This window comes from Priapulus caudatus, unplaced genomic scaffold (assembly GCF_000485595.1).
Source record: "Priapulus caudatus unplaced genomic scaffold, Priapulus_caudatus-5.0.1 Scaffold15, whole genome shotgun sequence".
Lineage (NCBI taxonomy): Eukaryota > Metazoa > Priapulida > Priapulimorpha > Priapulimorphida > Priapulidae > Priapulus > Priapulus caudatus.
Genome location: NW_014577076.1, coordinates 1,147,276 through 1,163,142, shown reverse-complemented (window position 1 = coordinate 1,163,142; position 15,867 = coordinate 1,147,276). Strand labels below are relative to the sequence as shown.

At 39.5% G+C, this 15,867-nt stretch overlaps 2 protein-coding genes across 5 annotated transcripts in view; one reads left to right on the top strand and one right to left on the bottom strand.

The window, feature by feature from the left end:
• The window catches only part of LOC106809781 (oxidation resistance protein 1-like), a 79,441-nt gene extending 71,999 nt beyond the window's left edge, over nt 1-7,442 (top strand). For all 3 annotated transcript variants that reach the window (XM_014812996.1, XM_014813003.1, XM_014812988.1), the window contains 2 exons: nt 2,821-2,980; nt 3,596-7,442. In XM_014812996.1, the coding sequence (XP_014668482.1) occupies nt 2,821-2,956 (136 nt within the window). In that variant the 3' untranslated portion in view covers nt 2,957-2,980; nt 3,596-7,442. The remainder of the gene's footprint in view (nt 1-2,820; nt 2,981-3,595) is intronic.
• Nucleotides 7,443-7,528: 86 nt separating this feature from the next.
• The window catches only part of LOC106809803 (probable serine incorporator), a 21,177-nt gene continuing 12,838 nt past the window's right edge, over nt 7,529-15,867 (bottom strand). The window contains exons 4-11 of one of the 2 annotated variants that reach the window (XM_014813014.1): nt 15,507-15,586; nt 15,083-15,220; nt 14,755-14,831; nt 13,080-13,260; nt 12,619-12,748; nt 11,755-11,825; nt 10,968-11,136; nt 7,529-9,331 (exon numbers count right to left, since the gene is read on the bottom strand). In XM_014813014.1, the coding sequence (XP_014668500.1) occupies nt 9,193-9,331; nt 10,968-11,136; nt 11,755-11,825; nt 12,619-12,748; nt 13,080-13,260; nt 14,755-14,831; nt 15,083-15,220; nt 15,507-15,586 (985 nt within the window). In that variant the 3' untranslated portion in view covers nt 7,529-9,192. The remainder of the gene's footprint in view (nt 9,332-10,967; nt 11,137-11,754; nt 11,826-12,618; nt 12,749-13,079; nt 13,261-14,754; nt 14,832-15,082; nt 15,221-15,506; nt 15,587-15,867) is intronic. The other variant, XM_014813022.1, reaches the window with a different exon arrangement.

Sequence of the window (15,867 nt, the reverse complement as noted above, 5' to 3'; positions counted from 1 at the left end):
GGGTTAAACATTGATTTATTGACTGTTAACAAAGGACTGAACTGGTTTTGCTATTATTAGAGCCCATACCTGTGTGAATGTGAGGTTGTGCACAGTTTAATTGCAAAGGCAAATGTTTGTTGAACAAGGTTTACACTCCTTAAATCATATTATTTTCTAAAGCAGTCTGTCTATAGCACCCTGAAGGCTGAATCAGTAAATGCTCGTGTAGGTAGGCAAAAACACGGGGCACACCATGGCTGGCACGCTTCTAATCATAATTTTTGCCTGCCAACCTGCAATGCACATGTGTGGGTGCGAAAGTGTAGCTGATATATTTGTTCGAATTGGCTACGGAAGTCAAACAAGAATAAAGAAGACTTATGTATAAGACGTCTTGCTATGCACAAATGAATATATCAGCAGAACACCAGACACCAGATGAGCCCTGTCACACTGCAGCACTTGTTTAGAAATGTGTAGCAAACACGCTCAGGCATCGACTTGTGCTTTTTGGTCTTGTTTCTCCTTATTTATGTATAGGTTTTTACATGAACAACGCTTGGGTAACCTTAGAAGTTACAACATGCTAATTTCTTGTATTATTAGCTCACCTTGACTTCGTCAAGATGAGCTATTGCCATGGGTCGTCGTTCGTCGTACGTCCGTCCCTCCGTCAACATTTGCAGGGCGTCAAGTTCCTATTTTTTCCTATTTTCTGGGCAATTCCTATTTTCTCCTATTTTCTGGACAAATTCCTATTTTTTCCTATTTTCTGGGCAATTCCTATTTTCTCCTATTTTCTGGACAAATTCCTATTTTTCCCTATTTTTGAGGGCTTTTCATTTTTCTGAATCTAGAATTGTATGTATCCTTCTCAGAATGCAGGAATTTACATTTCAGGTAACCCAATTTTCAAAAATTTCCTTGGGGAGGACCCCCCTCCCCCACCCCTTCCTTTAAATTAACGTAATATACTCTTTACTATTACAGATTTTATTTCAGTAAAGTTGTTTCTCAGTTGGATGTGGTATGTGTATCCAGAGGGGGGGTTCACTTACTCCAAAAAAGGGAAAACACATAAAAGATAATTTTCTGCTTAAAAATTTGGAATTCCATCTTGCATTCTAGACATCAAAATTACTGCTCAGATGCTCTCAGAATGCACCAATTTTTAAAATTTTTCTTGGAGAAGGTCCCCCTAAGAAGTGGCAACGTGCCTTAGACACTGCGCATAAGCTGCCTTCGGCACCTTTTTATAAAAGTGCCCTTTATTTCTTACTGGAGTAAGTGGACCCCCCCCTTTTTCAAAAAGCCGGATCCGCCCATGTATACATGTACGTCATACTATTTTGGAGTAGTCTACATGTATGGGTGCTTATGCATGTATAAACTGCTTATCAATTTTAACATGCATTTCTCATTAAAACCCCAAAATATTGTTCGCATGTGATGTAACTCCAAATATGTATATTAATAAAACCATTTGTGGTGGATCGGGATGGCTGTAGGGGTGTTGGGAGGCCATCTAATGCAACAAATATTCCTATTTAACATATATTTTCTCACCAAAATCCTTTTCCTCCTATTTTTCACATGCTGAAATTCGCTATTTTCCTATTTTCTTTAGCCGTTCAGCTGTCATCTGCTTGACGCCTTGCATTTGCTACGGGTCAACGATAACTCAGAACCGTTTGACGCACATGTTTGAAATTGGGTTATAGTGCTGTACTGCTGATGCTACCCAATCTTGAACGTTCCTATTTTGGAGCCACGGCAATTTTTTTTGGCAAAAATGCCGGAATGCCATTTTAGTCAGTATCAAGCTTCAACGAGATTTTTGCGCATTTTTGGCTACTGTGACTGAATAAGGGCCAGGGGTTTTGATATTTAAAAAAATTATGCAAAGGGGGTTTGGCAATTATATAGCATATTATTGTTATAGACACGCAAGATAACAGTCTGGTGGTGTCCACAACTCGTCTGTGCTTTCGTTTTACAAGATTTCATTGACAATACCTTTAATGGCAAAATTGGTATGTTCCTTCGCCACCCTGATGATAAAACAGTCTATTTATTTAATCAGAAGTACAAGTTATTAGCAAAACATGTCGAACGCAGCCATTAACCTATTTATTTCGAAACGCCATTCGCTAAAAAAACATCAAAGCGGGTTATAGCGCCATCTACCGTCACAAATTTTGGTTTATAAATTATTATTGCGATATACAGATGGCAACCGTGTGCTACCGCCTAGAAAAACTCATACGAAGTAAACACTTTCATGCAACCAATTAACCTTTGACAAAAGTTGTGTTATGGGCAGGAAAACACCATTGTCACGTGGTATATAGCAGCTACGTGGAATAAGCGTATCCTCTCAATCTTACACGTTACACATCGGGAGCTCCGCTTTTAGGCAGTGCCTAAATCTGAATATTATAAAAACGTTAAATGGCGATCATTTAGGTGTAACACCATCACTCGCCCTCATCTCAGACTTTCACATGTATCTCAAACATTTATTTTCACATAAAAAATTACACATATAATTATCAAGGGTATATAATGGGAGTTCTTCCATATATACTCTTCGTTTCTATAATGTATGTCGATGGTTGCTCAATTAAAACTGACTTCTTCTCACACACTCATTTGTGTCCTTTTTTGTGGTGAGCTACATACAGTGTCATTGACACTTTCATTTTAATAAAGGATAATCTCAATAAAAATATAGAGCTATATAATTTTTGCTTTGCCTGCATAACAATATCTGTTCATATACCTTAAAATCTTGCTGTTTATTGGCCCTGTGTAAATGTTGGATTTTTGTGTTTTTAGCGGACAGTTTGGTCTCTGGTTTGACAGTGACCTGTATCATGGAACGACGCACAGCTGTAAGACATACGACAACGACACACTCACGAGTAACGAGGATTTCGTCATTAAAGCACTTGAGTGCTGGGGCTTCTACTGAGCTACTCCTGTAGTTGATGGCAAGGTAACTGGAGCCTATTTTTACGCAAGAATCACTCCAGGTTATCCATATTTGTTTTTAAAAGCTTCTTCATTGTGTCGTGTGTATAGTTGAAAGGCGATCATGCGTTCGACGGCATTTGGTGTAGCTTCTTAGCATTGCAGGGAATCGTTCTATGAAGCCATTTTGCATATATTTTTAAAGCCTTTTTTGGTCATTGGTGTATAATTTCACCTAGATATGTATTCACCACCTGGGGGCAGTGTTGGTTTAGTAGATAGCACACTTGATTTCCAGTTCAAATGTCTGGCAGTTCATGTCTCAATCAAGCACAAATAGGTTTATCTCGCCGTTGGGCAAACTGCTACTATATAACAGCGAGTAGCTTTGCAGGACAGTGTGTTATGGAAACGAGAGCCTCTATTGGCTCTCTTCAGCCTCTGTTTACTATTACAAGGTATACATAGGGTGGCAGCACTCAGCAGTGTAATACACATTATAAGACATGCGTGGTATTGTTTTCGCATGTCGGACACATGAAAGTTCACATTCGTTCACCTGTCATATGTTATCGACAATGTTTTGACTTTTGTGTATCAATCGGGAAAAACCCCATCAATAGTCCGTTCCTGGTTTCAGTCTGCAGCTGTTCCATCTTCGGGATTTGCAAGGCGACACATTGAAGCCCTGGAACATGCCAATTGCCAGTAACTGTCAGTAGCAGTCACTGTGACATCTTCTGGATGGTTAAGCACAGCTTCAGCAAGACAGAATCCATGATACCGTGCAACAAGTCATCTCGGCATGTCTGGGACTGCGAAATGTAAACCAGTGGCTTGGCTCCAAGAGATGTGCGAAAGTCAATTCACTGAGTGTGAAACAGTAGAGTTCAAATAAGGGGTGTGGGGTGATCAGCAGATCCGTGCAGCAGTTTTCACAGTGTGAACTTGACAATAGTGTGGCAGTAACCCCTGTGTACACTGAGAATAGTGCTGCAGTAATCCCAGTGTAAATGTAGAGTAGTACAGAGCAGTAACCCCAGTGTGAGGCACAGACAAGTGCATGCAGAAAGTTCTGCTAAAAGATCTCATTGCATGATGGTCAACTCGAAACCATAAGGATGGCAAAAACTGTTGATTAAAGAACAGATATGAATCGAGTAAGAGTCGTGTATGTTTGCAGCATCCCTAATGAATAGCAACTTTACACGACATTATGCTGTCATCTGAAAGCTTTAGTCGATTAATGGTTTGTCTGGTAATACGTGGTGGCTAGTCCAGGATATGGAAATGAGCGTCACATAGCTATGAAGCACAGCCAGTGTCCTGTGGTTGGATAAATATTGTTAGCTTGAGTTGATAAAAGGCTCAGCACTTGTGGGCGTTGTAGTATACCCACTAGCAGTTGGTGACATCTTTTACACTTTTCATTATAGGCAGAATACGAGTGCAGAGTCAACCTTGTCGTTAATTAAGTGCTGGTAGTCGGGTAACATTACTTAGCAGGCATGCAGTAATTACCTTACACAAGCAGGATATAAGCACTGAAACAGTTATTGTGAGAAAAAGCCTGTACTGATGTTGCTGTTATAATGAAACTGCTAGGGTACTACACACTGTAGCTAATGTTGCCACTGCAGCCACTGCTACTACTGCTATTAATAACGCTACTGTTGCCAAAGCTGTTGGCAATAGAACTGCTGTTGTTGACACAGGCATTACTGTTTCAAATGCTGCTGTTACTATTGCCGCTGACTACGTTTGCGGCCATTGTCATCGCTACAGGGTGCAACTATTGAGAGTGGCTCTGCTGATATTTGTATTGTAAGTAGTACGTAAGTAAAAACTTTATTTAACGACGGTAAAACATGTTAGGTACAGACACAATAAATTGGCGCGGACCTATCTCCTACCTACATGGCAGTATTGGAAGTAATATGTGGATATTATTCAATAAAACATGAAAAGAGTGCTAGAGTGATGCAGAGGATGCTCATAGATGTTGTCAAGGAAGAAGCATATACTTATTGAGATTCCATGACCTAGTAGTCACCATCTGCGTTTGACTGCGGTAATGCGCCAGTTTCGTAGTTGGCTACAGCCTGTGGGCATATACGTTGTCCAGTTCCTATAAGAAATATACTGTGTAGTGAAGGCACGATATTATTATGCGTTATATACATATTTTATTGGTGATGTTATGTTTCGATAGTGCCAAGGCTCGAAACTATATTGGGTGTGATAGTAAGAATAAAGAAAAGATTCGGCGAGAGGTTTTGAGGGTGTATGACATGTTATAAGCAAAAATATTGTTTAACATGCATGGTCTAGCTATGGTCTACACAACTGTATCTCATTGCACTTATAAACGTTCTACAAGGAATGATGTAGGACTGTAGGAGTTGGTGTTTTCAATGTGGACTGCCGTGCGTGGTGCATGGAGTGCCTAATGTAGCAATTACACGTCTGACTGTATTTGGTTTTATGTCGCGTTTATTCGTATGAGCACACAATTGTTGAGGGAAATTTTTTAATTACATTGAGCGCCGCACGCAGAAGACATGCATGGAAACTCCACTGTTCGTTTATAACAGCAGATATCTGCTGCCACCTAGTGTCGAATGTAGTTCTAGATTGAGAGCTTTGTTAATGTGATCATCTCAACCATTCTATGTCACAGTCGCAAAGTTTCTGCTCAGCGGGAGGCCCAGGCGGCATTCTGTTTTTGATGTGCGCCGCCTAAGGGCATAGTGCAAGATACAATGAAAAAGTCAGGAGAGGAGGATTTATTGAATGACCGACGTTTGACTGAATACTGTGTAATTCATTGTGATAACATTTATAGAGAATCTGTAAATAGTGTCGTGCACATTGTATTGGCCTGTTACAGACTTAATGATGGCTATAATAATGGTAGATCCATTAGCACTTGTTGTGACTCATTTTGCACCTTTTGTAAGAAGAATACATACATGCCAAGGCGTTTTGTTAGTTGGACGTATTTTGTAGTGTTTTGTACGGGTACGGGCATGGCTGCTTCCTGAATTATTGTTGGGAGGGTAAAGTAGCCAGCGAGAGGTAAAGAAAGATACATGCATCCTACTGTTGGCATTCCCTTATCAAGTAAACTAATGTGGTTGTGGCATTCTAATTTGTATCTCAAAATACGACTGCCCACTACGGATTTTAATCATGCTTTCACAACATCGACAGAATAGGTTGCTTATGATCAGCAGTCTTTTAATTAAATTCAGATCTGCTAAATCTACGGTCTATGGTCACATTCGGTTCATCAGCTCTAGATTTGTGAAGTTCTTGTTTTTTTATTTCGTATATCTTACAGTAACTATCAAACTTTCTAAAGAACATACCCAAGTATTAAAACATCTTTTTTACCGTCATTGTTTATTTTACTTTACAATGTTTACTAACCACTGCTTTCTAAATGTACACTTGCAATTAAGACTTTTTTATCTGTGGGTATGCAAAGCGCTTGATTTTGAGGAAATGTGCTCAAAGGATCAGGCATTTTACAGAGTTGATTCCGATAGCACGCATGATATGCATATGCTTTGTGCTTCCTATGCTAGGTTGATCTTCTTGGCTTTCAGGGTGTTTGCTTTATTTCCGTTTTCACCGCATTTGAGATGATAATGCTGTATCATGCACTTACCGACGTTGTTGCTGGTACTGTGGAATCGTTTATACTGTGTGAATATCACTAAGCATCCAAACGGGATCCCGTATATCATCAGGAAAGCAGATACATGTGCTTGTAGGGGTTTACAAATGTATATATTCAGTATGTATGTTGAAATGCAGTTGTTAATATAGTGATGTACATAGATGGCTGTGTGATAATTGAGAAGTAACTTGTTACTGTGAGTTACCATAGCGACGTAGTATTTGCCGCGATGGCCAGATTATACTGTAGCCACATTCAGCAAATGCGGTTGCCCCTCTGGGCTGACACACTAAAAGAAGCCTTTGCAGTGTGTCATTATCTATGGTCTCATCTCCTCTTTGTTCATAGCCGAGAGGGCATCACATGTCCATCTCCTGCATGCTCTATGACAGGCTGTCACCAAGTTTGTCCCTCGGCCACACCCTACGCAGTAGTTGGCAATGTTTATCACGTGTGTAACTAGAGCGAGTGATAACAAGAACCGACGCGAACGACACGGTCGTCATGGTGATGTCGTGCACCCCGTTGGAGCGTGTCGTTTCAAGCAAACGAAAGCTCGTTCTGGATAGAATAAACTTGCTCCGTTAGTGTGCAAAACTAGTTGGAGGAAGTGGCAGTGTGCCGAGATGCCTAGGTGCGACAAGGGAAGCAGCTATGTCACAATGTGGTATTGCTTTACCAACCTGCCGACTTTCCCATAACCAACTTTGTGGTATCGTCAGTACGCGTTGTTGCAACTGCAGACCATGAATTTATACGCGAGTTGTAAAAAAGACAGTTGAACAAAGACGATAACACACAAGTTTAGTTCTGTTATGCTCTTTTGTGCTTTGTACATTTAGTAATCATAAAACCATCACAAATTTAAAACCAGACCCAAAACACTCATTTAAACGTTTTACTGCACAATAGTTTATTATGTTTATACCAGATGATAAGTCATCAAGAATTCACCAAGAATAATGCCTCAAATTTCACTTGTTCACAAATTTCACTTCTTTGACGTATGTGACTAACTCAAACGTGTTTTTTCTTAAAATGTATTTTGGAAGTATAAACTCGTGTATTCCTTTTTTGTATGGGTCACATTTTTCCTAATAGCACGTTTCTGCTTCAAATGTGAATTATACATCACCAGGATTTCACTATCATCACCAGTAGAGCATTTTGATGAATGGTGTGACACGTGTCTTGCTAACAACATTTTACAATAGCTACAGGTTCGTTCTATATATATCAGCAGAAATTAAATACACATCGATTACAATGAGCTGTATATATATTACACCAGGAGCTTATAAATGGAATTCCATTTATAAGCTCCTGATTACACCACTATCTTACTAACTGTTGTACTCACAATTTTGTATTCGCACACCTATCCATTTCTATATACATATTTGTTGAAAACCATTACTGAGTACAGTAAATTACATTACTGAGCGTGTGCCACAGCTTTTTAGAAAATGTTTAACTCTGCAATTTTTCAACTAATTGAATAAAAGGTGGGTTTGGGAGTGCAATATGAAACAAACTACAAGATTATTACATGTTATATTTTGTACATTAGAGTCTGCAACTGTCTTGAACACATGTAATATTTAATAAATAACCTTGAAAAACGGATTGCATTACTCCTGAATACTCAAAATTTTAGTAGAAACTAAGAACACTGACGTGGCTTTAAACAGCTTCAGTAACAATGGGCGTTTAATTAGGCTACATACCAATTTCGTGGTTTATTATTAGTACAAGGGTAATTTCCTAATTTCAACACTTTTTCAAAATTGGGGTTGCAATGTTCCACATTTAACAATTGGTCAGAAATAAATTATGCATGTAGTTAAGACAAATATGAATTTTCACAGTTTAATCGTGGTTATGGATAAATACAACTCGAGTTTTTTTATTGGCTCCTGGTGTTCAAATGTGCGAAAACAACATTTAAACTTGCATGTTACATCACAAAAACTCAAAATTGGCATGCAGCATAAATGAACCGTAACTTGATAGGAATTAAGTCTGAAGGCTTCAGTTTTAATATCTTTTGCATAAGCTCATACGTATAAACTGTGAATGAAATTTATAATGATACAAAACTACATACAAAGCTTCCACTGTTCCATGTGTGAAGTCTGGCTAGGTAAAACTTTGTCAAATCTCAATCACAACCCTTTCATAAATATTGATATACGTGTTTTTAATATATAAATTGCTACATGGGATGCTGCCAAACATGCTTGATACAAAGCACGGCGACCCAATATAAGCAGACAAGTGAATAAGTACAATGTTCCTCTAGCACACATATCATCTTTTACATTATAGGTTGACTTGACTCGGAAATATTACCGGTGATTGAAATTTAGGCAAGACAACATTTGGTTACATTTTCCAAGGATTCTAACACATGTTGGTCCATGTTGGTTGAGGCAAATCGTAAACCATCGACCTGTGTATGCTTCCCAATCGACGTACTTAAACTGTAAATAAACTTGCCTAGTGAAGGTCTCTGGCCATGTCAACTCCTGCTTTAGCCAGCAGCAGGTACTCTAAAACTCCCTGTTGGTAAGCATGATGGGCGCTACCAGTGTCCACACGTAGAGAGCAGCACACAGCCATGAGCTGACTATCTTGATCCACATGGATGCTGCGTTGGAGTACAGGCTGTCCAAAGACGCATCACCAGGTCTGAAAACAATGCGAACATTGCATTAATCACAAACTGCACGTGAAATGCCCATTCATCACCATAAGCTCAGTTATATCAATGAAATGTCCCAAAGTTGCATGACATTGAGAACAAATCGGATTTTCATATGTACAGCCCTTTACCTGTCTTACCTACATAGAAACTGTATTTTAGAGGGCATGGTTAGCTGATTTGGGCCGATATATCGATTGTATTTTGCTTGTAGCCCGTGACAAATAACGTGATTGTGTGGGGGTGCGTATGCAAATGGCTATAGATATTAGACTTATTAAACAAGTGCCGCAGAGCGACAGCGCTCAACTGACGTGTACTGTAGCCGGGTATTCTTCTGATAAACTCACTGGCAACTGAATCAAGTGCGCCCTCCCGCCACTGCGTTCGCGCCCAGAGCATATATCTAGGATACTACTAAAGCTATGTCTCCACACACGTGGCACGACACAACACAGCAAAACGCAGCGCCGTTGTGCTGAAAAAAAATACATTGTGATTTCGCGCATTGTTTTCACTCTGGTTCAGTGATCAGAAATTATGCATGTGCTTGTTGTCCATTGGGTGATGGTAGCGTGAGCAGAACACGTGATAAAAAACAATCACGTTGATTGGTTCAATTGTCTTTTCGCCGTCACGTCAGCCGGCAAAAGTCAAACTCATTGGACTTTCGCCGTCGCCGGCAAACCCGGCTGGCGCCGTGCCGTGTCAGTGGAGACTGCGCCATAAGATATAATAGATTTGAACTTTGCCGGTAGGGGAGTGGGTTCTAATAGCAAAAGCAGTTCAGTCCTTTGTTAACAGTCAACAAATCCATGTTGACCTCTCCTCTTGAGGGTCAAAAGGTTATCAGACACTTACTCTTCGCACGTCAGCGGAAAGCACATTTCATGGTCCTTTCAATAAAGTGATAAAAATGGTAGGTGAGCACTGAAACAAAAAAGTTTTCCACTCTGACCGTTAGGCCATGTCCTCAGAAAATGTCTGATATGTGACCTTTACCCCACTGCCCTTTGACCTGTGACCTCCAATTTCGCACTGGTGATGGGTTTCGTGCCCATCACACTATACATCGAATATTAAGAGCATAGGTCGAGCCATTTAGATTTGTGCCGCAATTCTGCATTTCCTCCCTATACCTTAAGTTAAGGAGGGAATGTTCCCCCTTCTTTTACACCTCTTGACCTTTGACCTTTGACCTTTGACCCCCAGCTTCGACATCCCAACTCGTTTTCGGATTCCCACCCTATGTCCCGACTTTCGAATCCGTACGTCGAGCCGTTTAGATTTGTGCCCAACTGTTGACGGAAGCACGGACGCACGGACAATCATGCGATTCTACGAGCTGCATCTGACTATGTCAGATGAGCTAAAAAAGGGATAGATGTATGCACGAAAATGATTAAGCCAGGAAAGACGGCTACATGAAATATTTGCAACATCACATGTAGCTTTTAATTAATTATCAGTGAAAACACTGATTTCCTATGCATCCCAACTTATCTACAGGTTAATTCTTTGAAACCATTGAGAATTCCATATGAGAACCCAATGTGGAAATACAAATACCTCTGTCTCCCCACTGCACAAACAAACCTTGCCAGTGCCAACAACCACACTTACTTGTACCAGTTGGTTAGCGTCATCATGATATACAGAGAAGCCAGACAGAACATGACATGCAAGAAGCTGTAACTGTAGGCAACGCTCTCCTTCTCGTTGTCCCAGACCTTTGCCCCCTCAGGATCCTCTTGGCTTGGACTCTCGCCTACCGAACCATACAGATCGGATTCTGTTTATTAAAGGAGAACGCGTTGCAGGACAACCAGGCCGACTGCCTCAAGCAGATGCTATGTACTGCATTTAACTATATTTCAAAAGTAGCTCATGCTCTTAGCAGACAATGCACAGCTAGAGATATCTTTAACATTGCTAAGTTATTAATAATGGAATGCCATCATGCAAACTTTTCAAATAATGATCCGAGTTTAAGAAGGCAAGTATAAAGAATCAAAATACAGCATATAAGCATATACACTTAACCAATTTCTTGGGAAACTACTTGATTATTGAAATTGTATTATATTATTATATAAACGAGTATGCGCGTATGTATAATGGTATTATATTGTGTGCAACGATTGGTCAAAATCACTTTTCAGTTGATGTAACCAAATATATTTCAACATATGTGAAAATCACGGATGTATGCTTATACTTAGTGTGCAGAAAATGGTGACAACAATATCACTACTGGAAATACTGGGTCAGCAAACAGGATATTATTTAAGCATTCTATAATTATTATTAAGTCGTTATTGCATGACATTTAAATACAAATACACGTACTGAAATGGCATGCATGGCTTGCACCAGCACGGGCAACCAATACGACTGCACACAAGCTTACCATCTTCCAGCAGCACCTTCTCAGTCGAACCAGTCAGCTTAGTCATCTGTCCAGTAGCCGAGGACCGAATGCTACAATAAGGGAATTATCATCACTAACATCTGTGACACAAGATTCAACAAATGTTACCATCATTGTTTATCATAGTATTGCTATTTCCTGAAACACTGTTCAACGTTGCTGTCTCTTAAAACACACAACATAGTATGATTTACCATTAAACAATGTTGGCAACAAATTTTGGCATAATTTGTGGAACAATATTCCATGTATTTAACGATGAAATTATTGCTACTGTACTGTTGTTGTGTAACAGTCAGTCTTCATATAAAGGTTTGTGCACTTAAGGTAAAGCATTTCCCAGGATTTTTCTAGGAAGGTCTGTTTCCAAGGATGCTGAGATTTAAACCATAGATATTCTTTGTACCTCGCATATTCCTATAAACAATTAGTGAATAAAGCCTTCCTTCCAGTAAGTATTATTGCATCTCAGACAGTAAACAGGGCTATAACTAGATTGCAATTAATTATAGCTTCATTATATTAAACTTGGTGTTGGTAAAATGTGGACCTGATAGATAAGTGTTCTAACTTGAGAACCTCCCAGAACCAAACATATCCTTATCCTGTTTCCAGAACTTCCCATGACCCTAGCCTATTTCCAAGACTTTCTAGGTTTTCAAGGACCCATACAAAACCTGCCATACATACATACAAACAAACAAACAGGCAGGAATCATAAAACGTTTCTATTTGCACAATGTTTCTCTTGAACTAACTATAAAATTATTGAATTATGTCACTACTTTAACAATACAATATAAGTATGAGCACAAACTCTGTGACAGAGTGAATATGGTTTACCTTGAGTAAAGTACACAACCAAACCACACGAGCAAGCCAACAATACTCTGTGCATCAAAGCCGAAGTACTCATCGCTTGTCGCTTGTCCAGGTGTAAAGATCTCAGTCAGTGAAGGGTTGCATTTAGCATCTGAAAGAATCACATGGTAGTGATGAAACTGGGTAAGAACGCATGTGCAGTAATTTAATTTTTCTTCTGGCTGCCCGTCGAGCATATGGCCTCGATAACTGTGTGGCTTTGGTTTCTTGTAACAAGTGTCAGCTGGCAAAGCTACTCGCTTCTGGTATGTGGTGGTTAGTTTTACAACAATCACTTAACCCAAAGCCCGCAGTACAAAAATAGTAGAGTCAGAGTCATCGCTGACATTTTCAACACAATTTTGACAGATTCGATGTACAAGTAAAGCGTTTGCACATTTTTATTTTTTAATTAGACTGAAGCCACCGCGCCACAGACGTACCTGGCTGGTTAGTCATCGCTGACCAGGTGAGATAGATGATGTAGAGGCTGATGATGGATGCCTGCAGCAGACCGGAGCGAGGCTGGGCCTCCTGCACCTTGGGCAAGATGGCCATCACTGATATACCCACACACAGGATCAGGTTCAAACTAATGAAGAACTTGTTCAAGCCACAGCCAGACTGGGGAAGAAGCAAGAAACTCACTGTCAAGAGCAGCACGGCACGACTCCTTCCTCCAGAGCTTCTGCTATGACCTAGTATGAACTGCTCCACCATGATCATGAAGTAAAGGCCTCTGTCCATTTTAACAATAACAACAGGCTAATAACATAACCTAACTAATGTTAATCACATTACATACTCCTCATAATATATTTTATAAAATAAATTGACAGGCAAATTGTAGAGAGAAAAAATTTATTTGATCAAATGGATCGATCATGTGCTGTAAAATCATTGCTTTTCCAGCTAGTGACCTTTGATCCACGTATTTGAAATTGAGATATATATTTTAGCAGAATAACATATATATATATGTGTGATAATGAATACAAGTCATTTAATACTTGACAAAGCATGAAAAATTAATCATCACCATCTTTATTTCTGAAAATTGCATTGAGCGATAAAAAGAAGACAAGTGCCGCAGTGCGACAGGGCTCATCTGGTGTCTGGTGTTCTGCTGATAAATTCATTTGTGCATAGCAAGACGTCTTATACATAAGTCTTCTTTATTCTTGTTTGACTTTCGTAGCCAATTCGAACAAATATATCAGCTACACTTTCGCACCCACCCAATCTTTATGCATTGCAGACACATGTGCATTGCAGGTTGGCAAGCAACAATTATGATTAGAAGCGTGCCAGCCATGGGCTGCCATGTGTTTTTGCCTACCCATGCGAGCATTCACTGATTCAGCCTTCATGGTGCTATAGACAGACTGCTTTAGAAAATAATATGATTTAAGGAGCATAAACCTTGTTCAACAAACTTTTGCCTTTGCAATTCAACTGTGCAACTGTAGCCTCACATTCACACAGGTATGGGCTCTAATAATAGCAAAAGCAGTTCAGTCCTTTGTTAACAGTCAACAAATCAATGTTTAACCCTCCTCTTGAGGGTCAAAAGGTTATCCAACACTTACTCTTCGCATGTCAGCGGAAAGTACATATCATGGTCCTTTCAATAAAGCCATAAAAATGATATGTCACCGCTGAAAAAAAAAAGTTTTTCAATCGCTCCGTCAGACCATGTCCTTAGAAAATGTCTAAAATCTGCCCTGTGCCCCATTGACCTTTGACCTGTGACCTCCAATTTCGGCACAGTGATGGCTTTTCCTACCATGATGCTATACACAAACTATCACGAGCCTAGGTGTCGAGCCGTTTAGATTTGTGCCGCAATTCTGCATTTCCTCCCTATACCTTAAGTTAAGGAGGGAATTTTCCCCCTTCTTTTACACCTCTTGACCTTTGACCTTTGACCTCCCAGATTCAACATCCAAACTCGTTTTCGGATATCCCCCCCCCCCACGTCCTGAATATCGTCACCGTACGTCGAGCGGTTAAGATTTGCGCCCAACACACGGATGCACGCACGCACGCACGCTCATGCAATTCTACAAGCTGCATCTGACTATGTCAGATGAGCTAAAAACTATAATTCGCCCTTACCCCTCCATAGTAGATGTACAGCAGAACGACGAATGCAATCACTCCAGCATAGCAGAAGAATGTGACTATCAGCAAAGCTGTAGTCAAAAATGTCAATAAAAAATATCAATTCGCAAGTTATATCAGCAAGTTCAGTAAGCCAAATATAATTAAATATATCTGTTTATGCCACAAGTGATACCAAGCCCATGCAGACATATACTTGGATTTTGTTTACATTGCATCATGGATGAATCCAATAAATATCACAATAGGCATGCACGCACACACACGTAACACAGGTAAACAACGATTAACAGACAGGAAATTCAGTAAATGGGAAACTTACCCACATACCACCCCTTGCCACCACCGTCCTCCATGTTACCGACCCATTTTTCAGCCCAGCCATGAGCGAAATCAACGATCATGACCAGTTGAATGAGTATGAACAGAAATCCTCCTATCATACCAAACCACATCCACACTGAAATAGAACAAAAAATTATGAGAAATCTGCATTAGCACATTTCCTAGGACAATTGGTTATCAGAGATGTTTTTAAACCACTTTCAGTCTCAAAGAAAAAAAATGGAATAAAATTATTTTAAATCTAGGCCCAAATCTTAAAACTACTTGGCTAACATTTTACTTTTTATCATGACCTTATACATCATTTGTATGGTGGTGAAGTATCACATTTGTAGGTACATCAAAGGCACTACCTGCATGGCCAGATGTTTTTACTCACATAATCTGATAGTTTTACTTACCATCGGAAAATGGCCCATACGGGATAAAGAATGCTCCAACGCAGATACCAATAATCATGAGAATTTTGAAAAACCAAAACCTGCGGTACAATAAAATAATTATTGTAGAACACATCTACACAAATAAACTGCATTCTACTTGTATACTATCAACAATATATAATTACGTGCTTACAATTTTATTCAAACGAGCACATAAGCCTCTGAACGAAACGGCAATTATCATATATATATATATATATATATATATATATATATATATATATATATATATATATACTATATATATATGTATACTGAGACGAGAAGAGGAGGGTAGGTACGAGGGGTAGGGTTCGGAACGGTAAGGTTAGTATACGTA